General features: G+C 42.1%; 1 protein-coding gene across 4 annotated transcripts; it reads left to right on the forward strand.

Moving 5' to 3' along the window:
- The first annotated feature begins 395 nt into the window (after positions 1-395).
- On the forward strand, positions 396-18,546 carry kdm5bb (lysine demethylase 5Bb). 4 transcript variants are annotated; one of them, XM_073469548.1, is made up of 29 exons: positions 396-768; positions 2,277-2,354; positions 2,826-2,948; positions 3,046-3,216; positions 3,714-3,770; positions 4,615-4,770; positions 5,319-5,412; positions 5,846-5,967; positions 6,866-7,024; positions 7,149-7,268; positions 7,360-7,518; positions 8,369-8,550; positions 8,697-8,859; positions 8,996-9,115; positions 9,746-9,940; positions 11,175-11,204; positions 11,648-11,829; positions 12,012-12,136; positions 12,417-12,567; positions 12,703-12,817; positions 13,001-13,356; positions 14,082-14,220; positions 14,307-14,486; positions 15,050-15,211; positions 16,034-16,519; positions 16,612-16,696; positions 16,811-17,019; positions 17,110-17,367; positions 17,615-18,546. In XM_073469548.1, the coding sequence occupies exons 1-29, from the start codon at positions 616-618 to the stop codon at positions 17,750-17,752; spliced, it is 4,668 nt and encodes a 1,555-aa protein (XP_073325649.1). In that variant the 5' UTR covers positions 396-615; the 3' UTR covers positions 17,753-18,546. The 4 variants fall into 4 exon arrangements, with proteins under 4 accessions (XP_073325649.1, XP_073325650.1, XP_073325651.1 ...); XM_073469549.1 differs by lacking the exon at positions 11,175-11,204 and having other exon boundaries at positions 397-768; XM_073469550.1 differs by lacking the exon at positions 3,714-3,770 and having other exon boundaries at positions 397-768.
- The last annotated feature ends 833 nt before the right edge of the window (positions 18,547-19,379 follow it).

A 19,379-nucleotide genomic window follows, 5' to 3' on the forward strand; every position in this document is an offset into this window, starting at 1 on the left:
GCTGCACATTTAAAAAAAAAAAAAAAAAAAGCACCATTAAAGCCCAAATCTACCATCGGTTTAATAGTAAATTAGATTAAATCCAGATGTAAAGTTTGAAGCTATAATACGATTAAAAACCCAACAATATGATGTCACATATATAACACGGGGTCTAATTAAAAAAATAAAAAAATAAAACTATACAGCTGATTTGAACACGGACATAAATTGGGTCGCTCATCAGAAGTCGATGTAACGCCAAACCTCGCGGACACGGGCTCATCACACGCGCTTTCATAAGAAGTGGCCGGTGTCTAGTTTTTTGAGCGGACGTGCTCACTGCCTTGGAACATTCTCCTCACTGTGCATGGATGTGTGTGCGCGAGCAGTATGTTTGTGTGTGTACGTGCGAGTGTGCGCGCGCGCGCGCGTGTGTGTGTGTGTAAGCTGCCTCCTCTCGTGTTGATGACGACTGACTGCCACCGAGTCTGACGGTGAACAAACGGGGGATTTGTTTTATATAACCAAGAAAAAAAAACAAAAAACAGAAACCACGGAGATACTTTTAAAAAAAAACAAACATCCGGTGACCCGTCCTGTCCGACGAGCCACCACCGGGGTCGGTCCGACACGATGAGCCTGCCTCGGCCGGACGAGTTCAAGCCTCCTCCGGAGTGCCCGGTCTTCGAGCCCAGCTGGGAAGAATTTAGAGATCCGTATGCTTTCATCAATAAGATCCGTCCGATCGCCGAAAAAACCGGCATTTGCAAAGTCCGGCCGCCTCCGGTGAGTGTGACCGTCGACGATTAAACGCAGCACCGAACACGGATGCTTGAATTAGTCCACCGTTAAGACGGCGAACCGGACCGAGCGCTCGGGATTTAAAGGGACTGTTCAACATGGCGGATACACGGGCTGTATTCATTCTTTGTGCTTGCCACGGCTAGCTAGCTCTCATTCGTGGATGTTAACGTCGTGAATGTGCTTGTTTTTTTGGGTCCACTTCGAGCTAGTTCGCAACAATATAGATGTGCCGATGTATTCGAAGTGGGTCGTGGTCGTGGTCGACCCGTGTGTCAACAAAGCCTCGGCGGTCCCGGTCATTGAGCCTCCTAGCTAAGCAGGCTAACGCTAGCTAGCTAACAGGCTCACAAACCAACCTGTCATAATTTAGCACACGGCTTTGACATAGGTGGCTATGCGGAAGCCGCTCGGCTGCGTAGAAAAGATGATGATACGACCGTGAGATAGACGTGGATGTCAAACACTTGGTCTCTTAAATTTTGTGTCCTTAGGTGTCCCGAAAGTCCTGCAGTTGGCGTTAATTATGGATCATTTATTGGAGAGCATCATGATGCAGTTGGGTCACTCAGTGTTCTTGAGTGTGTGTGATCCATCACTTCACGGTCCACTTGTAGTGAATATGTGAAGAAGAAGAAGTGTGTGTTTTTTTGGGTGTTACGGGGCTGGATAAATACATTTTCCCTTCAATGATGTAAGAGAAATTTCCCCCCCATGAATGGAACAAGAAGCACACTTGGGTTTTCTCAATTACAAAAGACCACTGGTTACTGTAAAATAACGAGTTGTGACTTTTGAAGTTGTGGTGTCACCCGCCATGGTGCACATTGTCACAGTGGTGGTGCACTTGATTAAAATGAAAGTTTCTTGAAGATGTGCCTCTCTTCATGTATGAGCCTGTGTTGTAGGGTGTTGTCCTCCATGTTGGCTTTGTGGTAAGCTGGGCTGGTGAGTGAGTCTTCCATCTGGCCATTTTGTGTGCCAGTGGGGGATGTTGGCTACTGACTTAAAACAAGAACTTTGGGCCCTGATTGTATGTTGGGGTATTGTTGTTGTGTATGATTAAGGCTGTGCGTGTTATTGACACGATTATTGATTGATGTTAGTGAGTTATAAGCTGAAAAGGATCACTGTGTTCTTTCGGTGTCAGCAGGCCTTTGCTTTTTCCAAGGAAACTTGATTCTTACATCAGTTTAAAACCTGCAATCGTGCAAGTTAAATAGTCTTTTATTTATGTGCCTGATTTCAGTTTAGTTAATTCACCGTAATGAGCTTGAGAATGTTTAAAATGTGGGCACATTTTTTTGATAAAGCAATTGTCACAAATGGGGCATCGTGAAAGAAAAACACAATAGATGTGAAATATAAAAATGGCTTATAAATGCTATGATGATTTTTTTATTTTTTAAAACCTGCCAGCTACAGAAGGATCCAGTGGCCATGCGTTGTGATGACCTCCATGTGCCATTGTGTGTATTTTTGTTGCTGTTTAGGGTTGGCAGCCTCCGTTTGCTTGCGATGTCGACAAACTTCACTTTGTTCCTCGGATCCAGAGGCTCAATGAGCTGGAGGTGGGTTTTGTTTAGATTATACAGCAGATTTATTCACATTATCAATGTTTACTATAAGATTGTACATTTAATCCCCAGATTTTTCTCTTGTTAATATGATTACTCTGTCTACACAGGGCACACTGCAATAATAGAGAGCAATGTTATTAATGCCTTGTGATAGTGTTATGTAACAAAGGATAACTTGCATATTTATACTTGGAATTATAATGCATCATTGCTAATTAATCCAAATATTTAAAAAATGAACCTGACGGTGCATTTATTTATTTATTTCTAAACAATAGCACACAATACCCCCTGTTCTTGGAAACATATCAGCCTGTTCAGGTTATTTTTGGCTCCTATATTATTTTCCCCAGCGAATGTCTTAGTTTTCCTTTAATACTTCGAATATCTTGTCCCTGAAGATTTTATTACATTTAATTTATATCTAGCTGAGGTTTGTCCTTTTCATATATTTCTTTCCAGGCACAGACCAGAGTCAAGCTCAACTTCTTGGACCAGATTGCCAAATTTTGGGATTTGCAGGGATGTCCCCTGAAGATTCCTCATGTGGAGCGCAAGATTTTGGATTTATATAAGCTAAATAAGGTTAACAATTGACATGCCTGCATGACATTTTTATGTATTTTTAAAAAAAATGCAATTAAACGACTCACAACATTCTCGTAACGTACTGTCGTTCCAGCTGGTAGCAGATGAGGGTGGATTTGACATTGTCTGCCGGGACAGGAGATGGACCAAGATTGCACTACAAATGGGCTTCGCCCCTGGCAAAGCTGTCGGCTCACACCTGCGAGGGCATTATGAGAAAATCCTTTATCCCTACAATCTGTTTCAGAGTGGAGCAAACCTGCTGGTGAGTTGAACACATGCATCATCGTGACAGCATATACACTCAATGAGAAGCTTTCATACACATGTGTCTCCCATCTGTCATCAAATTCCTAATGTTACCCTAACCATTTATTACTTCCCATTATTGAAAGGTAGATATGAAGGGAATATAGAGTATGTTGAGACCAAAAAGATAACTGGAAACAAATGTATTATTAGGACATGCATGTTCTGTGCTTGACTACAACTTAAATGTTTTATGTTGTATTTTATCTGAAGAAAGCTTGTTTTTTGGAGTCTTTTTCTGTTTTTTGGGGGGGGGAGTCTGTTGTCTGACTAATATACCACGAGTGTATTTACTATCTGGTGTCTTGTCATGTCTGTTTAATAGTTTTTGCACCCGGATATTTATTTATGTGATGCAAAAGAGCGTATCCAAGGGCATTGGATTGGTACTGTGTGACCTATTGGACAGGTCACTGTAAATTGTTTAATTACCCAAGCTCTTTCTTGCCTCAGGCACCAGAGGCAGCTTCCAAACTGATGGGTTTGGAGGCTGATCCTGAACTTGAAAAGGTATGTTTGTGTCGTGGTTGGAAGCCACTCACAATTAACAAAATGCATGTTTATTTGTGGCTGGACTGTGTAATATATTTGCAGACGTAGTATGGTGAATGTAACCCTTCTTTGAACAGTTAATAGTTGGTTTTTACAGCAAAATGATCCCCTTAAACAAGTGATCCTCACCTTTACAACTCTATCTCCACGTAACATGTGTCTTGGAACGAATGTAAAATACTTCCTTTTGTTTCTGTGAGAGGCAGCAGTCAGCAATTAGAAGCTAATTATGTATAAGTTTAAATATTGTTGTAGATTTTCTCCTCTGTCCTTCTCAAATGTTGCTGTAATTAATTGAACTTACAAATTACAAGCAACTCCTGCTAGTCTGATATTTATCACCTGTACACTTTCTGTTCTCTGTTTTAGCATGTCCTTCTTAGTTTCTGTGCTACCTGTTTGGGGCGGCAAGCTGTAACTAACCACATCCTTCTTATAGCCTCTGTAGTGCAGTTTGAACGTATGTTAATATGTCAAATACTGTCATTGAGTCTCAGTCTTTAAACCATGCTTGGTGTCTTCTGATTCTTTAGAAGCTACAAAATGTGGTTGGAAATACATTATCATGTATTGTCCTTTTATTTATTTTATCACAGCCCATAAACCTAAATTATAATCACATAAGAGGATGCTTTTTTAAAAATGCAAGCTGTGGTAGACTCACGCTTCCTCTTTTACGCACGTACACCATTTATATCAGATCGCCACAGTTCAGCATACAGGTATTTCCAGTCAGGCACACAAATGTTTTTTTATGGCCGGTGAGATATGGTTTCAACTGTCATACTGTGTTTTCTTTCAGTGCATTCAGAAGCCGGTCCAGCCATTGGAGAGTCCAGACAGTATGGAGAGCATGGACACCAAGGAGCTCAAACTGCAGGACCAGGCTCAGAGGCAGGCTGTCCAGACGCCGGACAATTGCCCCAGCGCTCGCAGAGCCAAGCGCATGAAGTGTGAGGTAGGTGTTGTTGAGGTGCTCCACACACACCTGACTTAAGCCTTGTCCACACATATACGGATATTTTTCTAAACCGCTATTTTCCCAATCCATTTCAAAAACAATTATTTCCACACGACCTTTGTTTAACAAAATGTTAAACACCAGAGAAGAACTCTTTGAGCATTTGTAGTACCATTATTCAATTAAAATTAAATTTTCCAAGAACTGATCATTTCATTTCATTGTTTCCCAAAAGGTCAGTTTTTAAAATTGGGGTTTTGAAAAATCTGCACTTGAGAAGGGTTTTGAAAAAATATCACTTCTAGTGAATTTAAACGCTGCTTGAGTGTGAATGTGAGACTGAAACACGAAGGAAAATGTTTTTTTTAAAATACTTTAATAATAATAATAAATACTATAATCTGTAACGTGTGGACAAGGCCCAAAACTTCCCTGAAACGGGCATTAAAGACTTCATTCTTCACTATTCTCCACAAACATACACGCACATCACAATTTTAATAGTTTAAAGATGCCTTCAGTTTCACGTGTCGCTTTTCCTGCAGGCCGCCTGTGTGAAGATTGAACCAGGTGAGCCCGGCGAGGCCAAGCCAAACCTGAGGCGGAGGATGGGCTCTTTTGTCGCCAAGCAAGAACCAGGTCAGGCTCCAGACACCCTAATGACATTTAAAGTATTAACAGGAACACTTTACTTTAACTCTCCTTATTTAGCTTTTATAAGCAGAATATAAACCTTTCTTAAATGGTTTATAACACACAATTATGTAGCACAGAAATATGTGTTCATTAAGGCATTAAGGCAACAACTATATCTTCTTCTGTGAGCACACTTAAGTGGAATCTGCAGTATACAAAGATGGTGAACCACAGTGTAATAAAACACAGGTGTAAAAATATAAAATGTCTTCTTAAAGAAGTTATAATTGTTGACCAATGTTTTGGTATACTGCCTTTAAATGCTAAAGAAAGAGGGTTAAAGTTGAAAGTATTTACTGTAGAAGTTCTTATGAAAACGTTATTCACAGTGAAATACTTGGTAATGAGGTTTGTCATGTTTCCTGTTGTCTTGCAGAAAAGCAAGAGATTCCCATTCCAGTGAAACAGGAGCCTGTTGAATTTAAAGAACCAGTAATTGAAGCTGACAAATCCAAGTCACGGTACAAGAAATTCATCCCTCCGGTTCCCCCGAGTCCGGTAAGTAAAACAAAAATGACTTTGGATGAGTCGTAGCTGCATAAGATCGTTTATGATCAAAAATTAATAAGCTCATCAGTTTAAAGCATCGTCAGAAGTCCAAGCTCAGCTTTAATCACTTAATATTGAACTTGTGCTGTAAAATTTAGTTTCTGTGTCTGTAGTTTATTTATAGGAACCACATAAAAGTAGAAAAGTTTGAAATATAACATGCCCAAAAAAAAGACACGCTCTATTGCGTGCATCTTGCACAATTCAGATTGCTATCCCGTGTCTATAAATCAGAGTGTAAAAGCATCCAAGAAGCATTCAAGGCGGTGATGGTTTCAGATGCATCCTAGCCAGATGGTAAAAGGTGTCAAATGCGTCTGTGTCCCCAAGAGGCAAACATAATCTTTAAACCTCCCAAAGTATAACTGTCAGGAAGAAGTCGCTGATTTTCTCAATAAATCCATGTTCTGTCCCCTCTGTCCTTGCGGTAACGGCAGCTTAAGTTACACAAACATGACACTGAAATGAGCAGTTTGTTCTCTGGCTCATTAAAGCAACAAGGAAGAACAGCTCCAGGGATTACTACAGACACGATCAAACACAAGCTGATCTGGCCAAAAGAGAAGCACAAGCGTGCAAATGAAAGTGTCAGACATCTAGACTTAGAAATGACGAGCATAAATGGAGCCTTTAGCATTCGTAAGACCTTGTATAACTTGATACAACTCTTGATATATGTAATACATTTGGTGTGAGACGATAACAGATGCCAGATAGAAAAAGCTCTGTGTAGAGGTGTGATTTACAGATAGTTTGTGTCACTTTTCATTCCTGTATTGAAGCTACTTTTGTCCAGTAGTCATGGTTCTGCCACAGCTTCATCACAACTCCTCCTTCTGTTCTCCAGGTGGATCTGGTTGTGTGTCTGGTGTGTGGCAGTGGGGGAGAGGAAGACCGTCTGTTGCTGTGTGACGGCTGTGACGATAGCTACCACACCTTCTGCCTGATCCCTCCTCTGCACGACGTTCCCAAAGGAGACTGGAGGTGCCCCAAGTGTCTGGCTCAGGTGAGAATAAACTGCCAAGTCTGATTAACATGATGCAAATGGACTCTTGACTAAATGAGCTGTGTAAGCCATGGAAACAGCAAGTCCGCCTTGTACTCATTCCTTTTTTCTATCTCACCTTTAGGAATGCAACAAACCTCACGAGGCATTCGGCTTTGAACAAGCGTACAGGGATTATTCTCTGCGTGCATTTGGGCAAATGGCTGATGCATTCAAATCAGATTACTTCAACATGCCGGTTCATGTAAGTTGAAGAGGTTTCAAAATAAACCAGTCAGTCTCTCCTGCTGTGAGGATTTTAAAGTTGAATGTCTCTTTTCATGGGTTCGTTACAGATGGTACCCACAGAGCTGGTGGAGAAAGAGTTCTGGCGTTTGGTGGGAGCCATTGAAGAGGATGTTACCGTAGAATACGGAGCAGATATCGCCTCGAAGGAATTTGGGAGTGGATTCCCCATTCCCAATGGAAAATTTAAGGTTTCCCCTGCTGATGAGGTATGACCCTCAAACAAACCACCCCAACGCCTTTGACACAGTATATCTGTGGTATCAAAACGTAGCCAGAATATCTGCATATCTTGTTTTTGCGTATGTACAGTAATTAGCAAGCTCATTATTTAATAATGGGCAAGTGAGGATTTAAACAAAAAATAACTAAATGAACTTGAAACACATCCCGTGTCCACATAACATTTCTGTCTATCAGAAAAGCGCTGGCAGTGTGCTTGGGGGTCTGAGTTTTGCCGTAAGACAAAAAAATAAGCTTTCTGTTTCTGTGTGATGAAGTTTGGATAGACAGACACAGCCAGAACAAGCCATCTGGGGTGATGGATGACAAGTCCTGCCCCATCTAATACATGATTGATTGCCTGAAAAAGAGTGACGGTGACAACCCCAGCACCTTTCTAAAAAATGTTCGGAGATTTTCAACAAGAAGCGCTGGGAGCAGCCGCACAAAGAAAGGGGAGGGCTCTCCGCCACTATTTTTAATTGGTTAATCCCTCCATTCGCTTATCCAGGTCCAGACCACATGTATTATTTAAATCATTAGGAATTTTAGTTAGATATTGCTGGGAAGTATTAAAAATGTGATATGATACTAAATAATTCTAGGCCATATCGTCCATATTGGTTTTTCATTATATTTTCATGGTATGGTCATGAAACGGATATTAAATTGCGTTCTGTGTGGTATTAAAAAGCCTTGGTGACTCCCACGGAAACCCTGTGTAGCAGCAGTATCTGTCTGTCACATGATATCAGTCTAATGTAGCATTAAGTGGTATGAACAGTATATTGCGCAGTAACTCCTGCTTTATTAAACTCTAAATCGTCTGTCTTGCAGAAATACCTCAAGTGTGGCTGGAACCTGAACAACCTGGCGATGATGAAACCGTCTGTACTGACTCATGTGACGGCTGACATTTGTGGGATGACGCTGCCGTGGCTTTATGTCGGCATGTGTTTCTCCTCCTTCTGCTGGCACATTGAGGATCACTGGAGCTACTCCATCAACTACCTGCACTGGTACTTAAGAAGAAAAGCTACTAAAGCTCTGCTACCCTCAGGGCTTTCCTTGATGAGAGCAAAGAGATTGTTCACTGTGGCTTGCGATGGTAAACATCAGATATTTCATTCTAAAACACGTGTTATGTTATCTTATTCTCTATAAGGGGGGAACCTAAAACCTGGTATGGAGCTCCTGGTTTTGCTGCTGAACAGCTGGAGGAGGTGATGAGGAAACTGGCCCCAGAGCTGTTTGAGTCTCAGCCGGACCTGCTGCACCAGCTGGTCACCATCATGAACCCCAACACCCTGATGGCCTACGGAGTCCCTGTACGTATTTATGTAGCTTCATTCACATGCACTGATGCTGATCTGTAGTAATGCACAGCTGATATTTTCCTGAACGAGCAGCTGGTCTTTCTAAAGGGAACATAAATCATCTTCTTTTGTCTCTGCTGTCCTTCAGATTTACAGAACAAACCAGTGTGCTGGCGAGTTTGTCATCACATTTCCAAGAGCCTACCACAGCGGCTTCAATCAGGGCTTCAACTTTGCTGAGGCGGTCAACTTCTGCACTGTGGACTGGGTATGTATCGTTCTGTCTGGTTCCTATACCAACACATTTTGCTGTACATGTAATTAAAATACTTAACTCGAATAGGGTTCAACTAACAGTTGATTACATTATGGTTTGATCTGCGCAATTGTCGCAATGTCTTTTTTTGTCCAACCAACAGTCCAAAATCCTCATTTACTATCATCGTTTACTATCATAAATGACAAAGAAATAGAACCTGGACCCAGCACCTTTCGAATAATGAATCAACTAATGAATTAACTGACTAATCATTGCAGCTCTGTCCTCTGTGAAATGGCAGCCTTTGCAAAAGGCAGAGAACAGTTTTATAGAAAGAAGCAATAAATAATTGATGTTAACACAAAAGTGCTGGTGTGAGTTTTTGCTGTTGGTTAATGTATCAGTATTTAGATTATCTGTTTACATTCACAGAAGACAAGGAAAACCAGAAAATATTCACATTGGAGAAGCAGAAACTAGTGAAATTTTGCTTCGAAGAATAGTTAAGAGGAATTACTTATTGAGATTGTTGCAGATACATTTTTGGTGAGATTCATGTGTGTTATGTTGTGCTTTCTGTGGATTCAACACAATATAAACTGATCTTGCAACCTATTTCTTTTCTCTCTATAACTTCAGATGCCTCTTGGCAGGCAGTGCATTGACCACTACCGCATGCTGCACCGGTACAACGTGTTCTCCCACGATGAGATGGTGTGCAACATGGCCTCGAAAGCAGGCACACTCGATGTGGTCCTGGCCTCAGCCGTCCACAAGGACATGGTTGCCATGATCCGAGAGGAGCAGACGATGAGAGACAAAGTGAAGAAGATGGTAGGATAGTCCTCATTAACATATCAAGACACCATTATACTGAGTATTATGTAGATTTTTTTTCAATGTGGGGGTACTCTCAACATCCTAACGATACCCATTCTATCAGTGCCACTACTCAGTTCTTTAGCAATTATTTTATCAAATGTTTTTCATTATGAAATTATTGCTTTTACAAAAAAATAGGTTATTTAAAAAAAAAAAGAATAAATTCAACTGAGTGAAGAACACAGACACCAGTCAGTGTTAGTCTCTGCTCGTGACTGATCACCACCTGCATGTAACGCTGTAGAGGGTGGAGGGCCTGGTTTTTCTCAGCCAGCTGCTAAATTTGCAAGATTTGCCAAATTTTAAGCTACCGCTACGTGGCAAACTGAAATAAACAGTTAAACTGCTTTCGTTTTAGTGTATCTGTATCTTATCTTGTAACAGCTTGCTATTAGCTGAGCTGGTGCTCTGTGCTTGTGTAAAACATGGCGGCAGTGACAGAGAGACTCTGGATAGAGCAGATTAAAATATCACTCTCTACATGTTTACATGATTATACTTGTTCAACAGGTGTATTATTGAAGTATTGGCTTTTTACTTGCAAAGGTTTTGTCGTACTTAGAGTAACGAGCAGAGTTGTCATCACCTCGAGTAAACTTCATGTTATCGTCACATGGTTCACCTCAATGGTCTTCACTGTTAAAAAGTGCAGGAAAAAGAGCTGTTAACGTCAGAGCTTATCAATACTACGGTCTTTGAAAATTTAGCCCCAGGGTCTGTTATTTTTTTCTCTCCTCTTGATAAAGATGTTTTTATTGAAGCGAAATAGCCATTTTACACATGAGACGAACAAACCAACAGCCCTGGTATGGTAGAAATCCCTCACTTGTTCACAGCTGAAAAATAAAAATAAAATACCAACAAGTAAGGTATGAAGATCAATGAGATCGGGGAAGGGAAGCAGGTTTCATACTAACTCACTAGTCAAAGGGGTTTAAAGATGGTAGTAAGGCCAAAAAAGAGACCCATATGTTTTATACCTTGCTGGTTTCCTACTCACAGTAAACCAGATCTTTTCAGGTGTCTATAAGATGTTAATTCTTTTAACCATTTCTTCTGCAAAGGAGGAAGTTCTTATTTCCAGTTTTAAAGAATACACTTTTTTCCAATCTGTGCCTGTAATTAAAAGAAGTAATTTCTTTTAATACAACTCATATTAAGACCTTGTCTGTCTCCCAAAATCCAGATCCTGGAGTCGGATGTCAGAGCATCAGAAGTTAGTCTAATTATGCATTTCCAAAATTCTTCCAGATAAGAGCAATCCAGAGCATATGAAGTAAATCTCCATCACAGCTTCTACATCTCTGGCAATCGGGAGAGGCATTATGTTATATGTATTGCTATGCTAGTCTATGTGGACTGTAATAAGTTCTATTAAAGATAAGCCCCTGGGCCCGTTGAATACCTGGTTTCAGTACCCATCCCTTCTTGCACCTGGCCTAAATATAGACAGGATGTGCACACAGCTACCTTTCTACAAAATTACACTTCTTCTCAGTCTGTAAATATAATGTGTCACTTTTACAGCGTATGTTTTGTTTCTTTACATTAATTACATGTTAAGTACTGTGTGAAGTGTTCATTGAAGCAGACGCATTTACCGTGATCACTCTTCTTGGATTTGTTTTTAACACCTTTGTTGTTGTTCCACACGCTCAGGGGGTGTTAGATTGCAAGGAGGCAAAATACGATCACCTCCAGGATGACGAGCGGCAGTGTGCCAAGTGCAGAACCACCTGCTACCTGTCTGCCATCACCTGTCCCTGCAGCCCAGGAGTACTTGTCTGTCTGCACCACATCAATGACCTCTGCTCCTGCCCTGTCGACAACTACACACTGAAGTAAGTCCCACTGGGGCCGATTATGAGGCAGTAAACAGATCAGAGTACACTGTATCTGTGAGATGTGTGAATATAATGAATATACGACTGTTAAGATATATTAAATCACTGAACATGCTGGACCTGATCCTGGATCATTACACAGTACCTCTATAACTTCAGCGTTCTCTTTGCTCCTGCAGTTTCAGATACACACTGGACCACCTGTTCCCCATGATGAGCGCTGTGAAGCAGAGAGCTGAGCTGTATGATGATTGGGCCTCCCTCGTGACACAGACTCTGGAGGCCAAACTGGAAAAGAAGAAAGGTAAACAGCATGAGCAAATGAGAAAACGAAGCAGTAAAGCACCCGACAAGTCAAGGCCAATAAACACCATCACCAAACAGTGTAGCTGGGAGGGATGAACAACTCTGTCAGCTGTACTGTCTACGTACATTGAGAGCTCTCAAACCTCTTACTGTTCTGACTCGTGTGGTCCTTTTTCAAAAGACGCAGCTTGTGCTCTGGGCTAAAATAATGAAAATCAAGTAGATGCAGGTGTGAAGTTATTTAAATCGTTAATCTGTCGTTATGCGTCTCTCCTCAGGCCTGCCAGTGTTTCGCTCCCTTCTTTCTGAATCAGAGTCCAGGCTGTTCCCCGACAACGACCTGCTGCGTCGGCTACGTCTGGTCACACAGGATGCAGAGAAGTGCTCCTCAGTGGCACAGCAGCTATTAAATGGCAAGAGGCAGACCAGGTACGGCTAATACACTCTACTACATCAGGTTATAGATGAGCTGTCTTCACATTCCCTTGTGTTTCCTCAAGTCAGGAAAGAGTATTAGTTCTTAATTGGGTTCAGTTCTTTGATTCATCGGGCTCTGTCTCCTAGGTATCGGTGTGGTAATGGGAAATCATGCAGCCAGCTGACTGTGGAGGAGCTGAGTTCATTTGTGAGGCAGCTGTATAACCTCCCCTGCAGTCTCCCTCAAGCCCCAATGTTGAAGGTAAGCTTCAGCAGGATTACAGCAAGCAACACCATTTTCAGTGTTCATACGGACACCTGACTGTTGTTTGAAGATAACTACATAGTTTGCTGTGGGATACGATGAATATGAATTTGATTAACACATAAATCAGATATGTTAAAGCATCAGTTTTGAGTCTTTTGAATTGATGTCTTTGTTCAGGAGCTCTTGAATCGCATCGAAGACTTCCAGCAGCACAGCGAGAAGGTCCTGGCAGACGAAGTTCCCAGCGTCGCCGAGATCCAGAGCCTGTTAGACGTGAGCTTCGACTTTGACGTGGAGCTGCCCGAGCTGCCCCGTCTGAGAGTGAGGCTGGAACAGGCACGCTGGCTGGAGGGGGTGCAGCAGGCCAGCGCTCAGCCTGCCACGCTGACTCTGGAGACCATGAGGAGGCTCATCGACCAGGGAGTCGGCCTGGTGCCTCATCCGTCCGTGGAGAAAGCCATGGCGCGCCTGCAGGAGCTGCTCACTGTGTCCGAGCACTGGGAGGACAAAGCGAGCAGCCTCCTTAAAGCCAGGTGAGGGCAGCACCGACCCACGATGATGTTAGCATCTGAGCCACAGGGTGAAAAAACATCCACAAGAGGATGTAGCGATAGGTGACTTTGATCCAAAAACATTTCTGTAATGTGTAACATGTCGAGGTATTTGCACTGATTGTAAGTGAATAATGTAATATTTAGTCAGTGCTCCTGATTTTGCTTCATTTTAATTACAGCTAGTGCAAAATGCTGCTGCTAGAATATTCAACAAGATCAACAAAAAGTGAGCATCATGTTTAGTTCTGCCCTCATTCCATTGGTTCTCAGTGCTGTTCAGTATTAACTGTCACAAGTGCTTTTCAAAGGCTTTAATGGCATGGCTGTCAGGAATTTGCATCTCTTCTCGCCACTTCAGAAAAAACTAATTTCAAGCCAAATTTCTACATTTTTTTCAAAAGTATTCTGTTCCTCCACCATGCTCAGCGCACTGCAGCTTTAAATTTTGTGTTTCATGGTACTAAAATGTTGTTTTTAATTGCCCAAGATGATCTTTTCCATGTAAAAAGTAATTCTGGACTGTGTTTACAGGATGTTTTGAACAAGTGTTGGTTTGAAAAATTATTCTTGAACGCTTTCCATGAAGATGTCAGAAGAAAAATTTCACGGCAGTTCTTGTTATATTGAGTTATTAAGTTGATGCAGGTATTGTGTCCAGGTTTATTACCTGCAGTACCTCATGTGTGTTTTACTGCCCACCACAGACCTCCACACTCCATAGAGACTCTTAGTGCTGCTGCTGAGAAGGCATCTGGCATCCCCGCTTACCTCCCAAACAGTCTACTCCTGAAAGACACCATCAGAAAAGCCAGAGAGTGGCTTCAAGAAGCCGAGGAGCTTCAGGTTCGTACACATTTTCTGATTTATTTTTTTTCTCCGTTTGGGTTGATATGAGTCTGATTGTAACAATTAATACCTGCTTATTTCAGGCCAGTGGTGGCGAACCTATGATTAACAGCCTGTCTGACATGGTGCTGCGAGGACAAGCCATCCAAGTCCACCTGGAGCCTTTAGACAGGCTGGAGTCTTTGATGGTAGAAGTGCAAGAATGGAAAGAATCTGCAGCTACAACTTTCCTCCAGAAAGACTCGACCCTTGCCTTACTGGAGGTAACATCCCACATCCCAGTTTAAAATGAATGTTTACAAGGTCATAAAGGCCCTGCTCACTTACTCATCATGTTATGTCTACTGGATCTTATTGCACCACATCTGCTTTGGGGTTTCATCATCCACTGGAAATTCTTCAGAAGCCGAATGTTTGTTCTTCTGCTTCCACGTCATTTTTCATTTTTCACAAGAATAGTCGATAAACATTTGCAGCTTGTTTAGTCGTAACAGATGCGTCATAGCTGTACTTCAAGAAGAGAACCTAACTTTCTCTGTGATTAGCTGTCGTTATACTATAACATGACCTGTATTTATGATAAGTTTGCAAGACGACATTGTGATAATAAAAGGATTTGATCAGCAGCGCAGCACCTTGAGAATAGCTGCCTGGTTACAACATGTAGTATCTGTGAGCAACTAAATAACAGTTTTTCTAAACAGAAAAATATGTAAGTAAGAACTAGAGAGTCATGTGTCCGACTGTAACAACACAACTATTTATCATCAAAGAGATCAAGAGGGGAACAAGATGGAGTTTTATAGAAACTGTCCCTTCTTCACAGGTCCTGTGTCCAAGATGTGAAGTTGGAAATGTAGGCTCTCCGAAGAGGAAGGCCAAGAAAGGGAAAGAATCACCTAAAAGTAACAAAAAGAAGACACCAAGGCTTAACACACTCGGTGATGTGGAAAAGGCGCTTTCAGAGACCAAGGATTCTACCTCTGCAGTAAGTGTCTCATGCAAAGATGAATATATTACACTGTGTCCTAACTGCCTGCAAGCGTCAGACGCTCGCTGTCCACATCGAATCTGTCAGATTTGCATTCTGTAATGTAATTTAAACAAACCACATGCCTATCAGCTGTGCACTGGAGACATAACCACTGAATTTAAAGAAGGGTGAGTTTGTTAAGATACCTTTGTACCTTTTTTAAACAGGTTTTATTCTGCGATATTTAGATGTTTCTCTACTGGAGGTGACATACAGTACAACCACCAGCAAGTAAAGATGGTGTGTTTCCTTTCTGAAACTTTCAGCTCCCTGGCAATTTCCCTTCAGCCAGCTGGCTCCTTATTTAGGTTTTTGTAGTGAAAGGAGACAATAATACACAGATGACTCCTCATATAAACTTCCTCAACCAACCGATTCTCGTCCAAGTTGCACTTTCAATATGAGCGACTGGAACGAAAATAGAAACCGGTCGTCGGGCACAAAACAGAAGAACAGAAGTCAGACACAGGAACGGCATAGAGCAGGAATCATTAACAATAACCACACTTAAAACAGACAAACAACAAATACATGTAGTAACTATGCAGCCTACTCACCCATGCCAGAAGCACAAAAAATCAAGGAAAAATGACCAAATAAGTGCAATCTGAGCAAGTCAAACAATATCAGACGAGACGTGCCCGATGGAATCAAGGTGTGACACTCGCTCGCATCGCTCGCAGTTAATACACGGTGTAAGAGACTGTTGTAGTCGATGGGATTAATGAACTCTCTCTTCAGGAAGTGTTCTGACTCATTCTGTGTTTTATTCACCAGATGGCAACTCTAGAGGAGCTGCGGGCGAGGGAGATGGAGGCTTTCACTAACTTCAGGGCAGCAAATGAGTCGAAGCTCCTTCCCACAGCCGACTGCATGGACCTGAGGGTGTGCGTCTGTCAGAAGGCGCCCATGGGTGCGATGCTACAGTGTGAACTCTGCAGGGACGCCTTCCACAGTGTTTGTGTCAGAGACCCGTCAGACTTGTGCGAAACACAGCTGTGGCTCTGTCCACAGTGCCAGCGATCAGAAAAGCCCCCGTTGAACAAAGTCCTCTCTCTGCTGGCGTCTCTGCGGCACATAGGGGTGCGCCTGCCGGAGGGCGATGCTCTGCACTATCTGGTTGAGAGGACACTTAACTGGCAGCAGCGAGCACAGGAGATCTCACAGTCTTGTAACCTACCTGAATTGGAAGAGAGACCAGGAACTCCTCCCACCCTCACACGCTGGGCGTCAGGCAGCCACGACATTCAAAACAACACTCAGGTCGCTCTTCATCTCCGTCTGCCATCGTTTGTTGCAGCTGAAAAAGTTTTGTTTACAAATGTTAAGTTTGGGATTTGATGTTTTGGATACAGGCTCCATGTTTGACTCCAGAGTGGAATAGGACAAGCCATGCTCAGACCGTCTTCTACACAGAGCAGAGATGCATCCCACTGCAGGGTCAGTGTCATCTTATTCTAGATTCTAGATAATAAATAAAGTTTACTTATGTAACTTGAAAGCATGAGTCATGGTCAGTCGTGTTTATGTTCTTGGTATTGTTCTGTGTGACAGGCCTGAGTCGGGATCTGGAGGAGCTGATGGTGGAGGGGCTCCTGCTGCAGGTGTCTCTGCCGGAGGTCCAGTGCCTCTACCACGTGTTATTGGACAGAGCCAGCAGCCAGCAAACAGACAGGTGCATTTCGCCAACACAGGACGAGTCCACAGACTGTGACAAACACATGCAGTTCAACTCTCAGGGAAACAATCTGCAGCTGGACCAGGTACAAACTCTCAGCAATAAACAAACTGATTAAAACACTTCATAAAGCTGCATCAGCATCAGTTTTAATTTGTGTTGTTTTTATTTTCAGGATGGCGTCAATGGTGTGAGGGAAACTGTGATTGGCTCAGAAAAGAAAACGAAGCGTCACCTGGAGAAGGAAGGTTTGGACGCAGAGCGCAGAGCGAAGGACAAAAAGCACTCTCACAAAAGACAGAAGATGAATAAGAAGAACCTGCAGCGCAGGACCTCCACCTCTCCTCGCTCCGATTTCTCTCAGTCTGACGACTCTGATGAGGAAATGGCTGTGTGTCCAGCAGAGAGGTGTCAGCTACCAGAAGGAGATGAGGTGAGAAAAACATGGACTCCATCAATGTGAACCGCTCACCACCAAACGGCAGACAGACACCGTCAGAGACTAGCTGGTGGACATATTGGAGCGTAGTTTTAATAAGCAGCTGTTTGCCAACAAGTTTGTCTTATTAACTTTAAAAGTTGTGTTGCTGCCTCCAAGTGGCCAATAAAATCACTGATGCAGGTTAAATGTGAGCAATATGAAGTATGAATGTTAGTAATAACTTATGTGTGTCTTTCAGGTGGATTGGGTCCAGTGTGACGGCAGCTGTAACCAGTGGTTCCACCAAGTCTGCGTCGGCGTTACGGCCGAGATGGCTGAGAAGGAGGACTACATTTGTGTCAGGTGTACACTGAACGATGGACACACGAGAAAATGAAGAGAAAGATTTTTTTTTTTTTCCCTGAAGAAAGGCTGAAGAGTCGTCAGTCCGTTTGTTGGAGCCACCAGTCTGGATGTGTCACTGATCCTGTTCCCCCCTCACCCCCCCGTCCCGTCTGTCCGACCCTTTTGTAACAACGGTGCTATCTCCTCTTTGACTTGTTGTCCAGAACTATAATGTTTAGTTATTTTTTTGTATTTTTACATATATATATTATATATATATTTCTTTCTTCTTTTAATGAATTGTTTGTGGTTGTCAAAATGAAAAAAAAAAAAAAACACAGGATGTAAAGTGTGCTGCATGGGATTCCATTACATCGGCTAAAGGGAGTCTTACAACATGAGGCGGAGGGTTAATCGAGGGTTAATATTATCTTCTCTGGGACCTCCTTGCATGTTAATCCAGAGCGACAGAAGTTTTTCATCCACTACACCCCCCCCCAAAAAAAATGACTCTTACAATTCTTTGAAATTCAGTGTTTAGTACATGCATCTTAATATAATTATTCCCTTTTTTTTGTAGAATAGGTTTATTTATCTGAGCAATAATGTTTGTCTGACTTGACCTAAATGGCTTGATCTCGGCTGAGTTGTGTTGGTGCTTTAGCAATGGTTTGATGTACAGGAAGCTACACAGATGGGTGGATTACAGCTGTGGAGTGGCGATGAAGCGGGACACTGCTGGCGTGAAACATCACAGGGTGTAAGAGGATGCTGAGGGAAGGACTCGGGGGTAGCTGAAGATGTTACAAGTTTATATTGTGGAATAAAGCCCTTTTGTTCTATGAAGGAGAAGTCTCGTCCTTTCACCACTAGATGTCCTCGTAAACATGATTTAAAGGGAAAACCATTCAGAGTGTGGCACTTGAATTCCTCCTTATAATGTACATTTACTCCCATTATGTCTGATGTCTTTGTTTATAATGATAAATGCTGACCATAAAGTGGGGACATGATTTCCTAGCAGAGAGGTTATTTAACTTCCTGTTGGTGTTAATAGATTGACAGTAGCCAGAGACTAATGTGATGGAAATAATATTAAAAACCACTCAGGCAAAACTTAATTTCACAAAATCAGTTTGTGGCTTCAAGTTCAGTGAGATTGATTGTCTTCCTCAGCTTTTCACAAGTGGATTTCACAGCTTACTAACCATGAATTAATGACTTTAAATGCCATAAACCTCACCAAGTTCTGTATTTATCCACTCTGAATTACATTCATACACACATATACATAATATATATATATATATTAGGGATGCGCTGATGATTTAAACAAGAATGTGGCCTGCTGCTGATACTGATTAGTCCTAGTTTTTATTATTTATTCCCCCTTTTGTGCCAGGGAAACAAAGACAATAACTGAACTTTTCCACAGTCCCTCATCCCTCCATTATGCTGTCTTTGTGAGGACAAATTAAAAAAATACAGATTAATGAAATAACCTTTTAAGCTGCTGTAAGCGTTGTAGTCATTTTCGCTAACTTCCTGTGTGTTTTGCAGTTAGCGATCCCCTCCCTCCTCTCTACGTCACGACGTGAACTGGGAGCAGTGGTCTCCTGATATAGCATAGACATAGCTCCTTCACAAGCAGTCTTTATGAAATTACCTGTCCTGATTGA

Source organism: Pagrus major, chromosome 7 (genome assembly GCF_040436345.1).
Source record: "Pagrus major chromosome 7, Pma_NU_1.0".
NCBI lineage: Eukaryota > Metazoa > Chordata > Actinopteri > Spariformes > Sparidae > Pagrus > Pagrus major.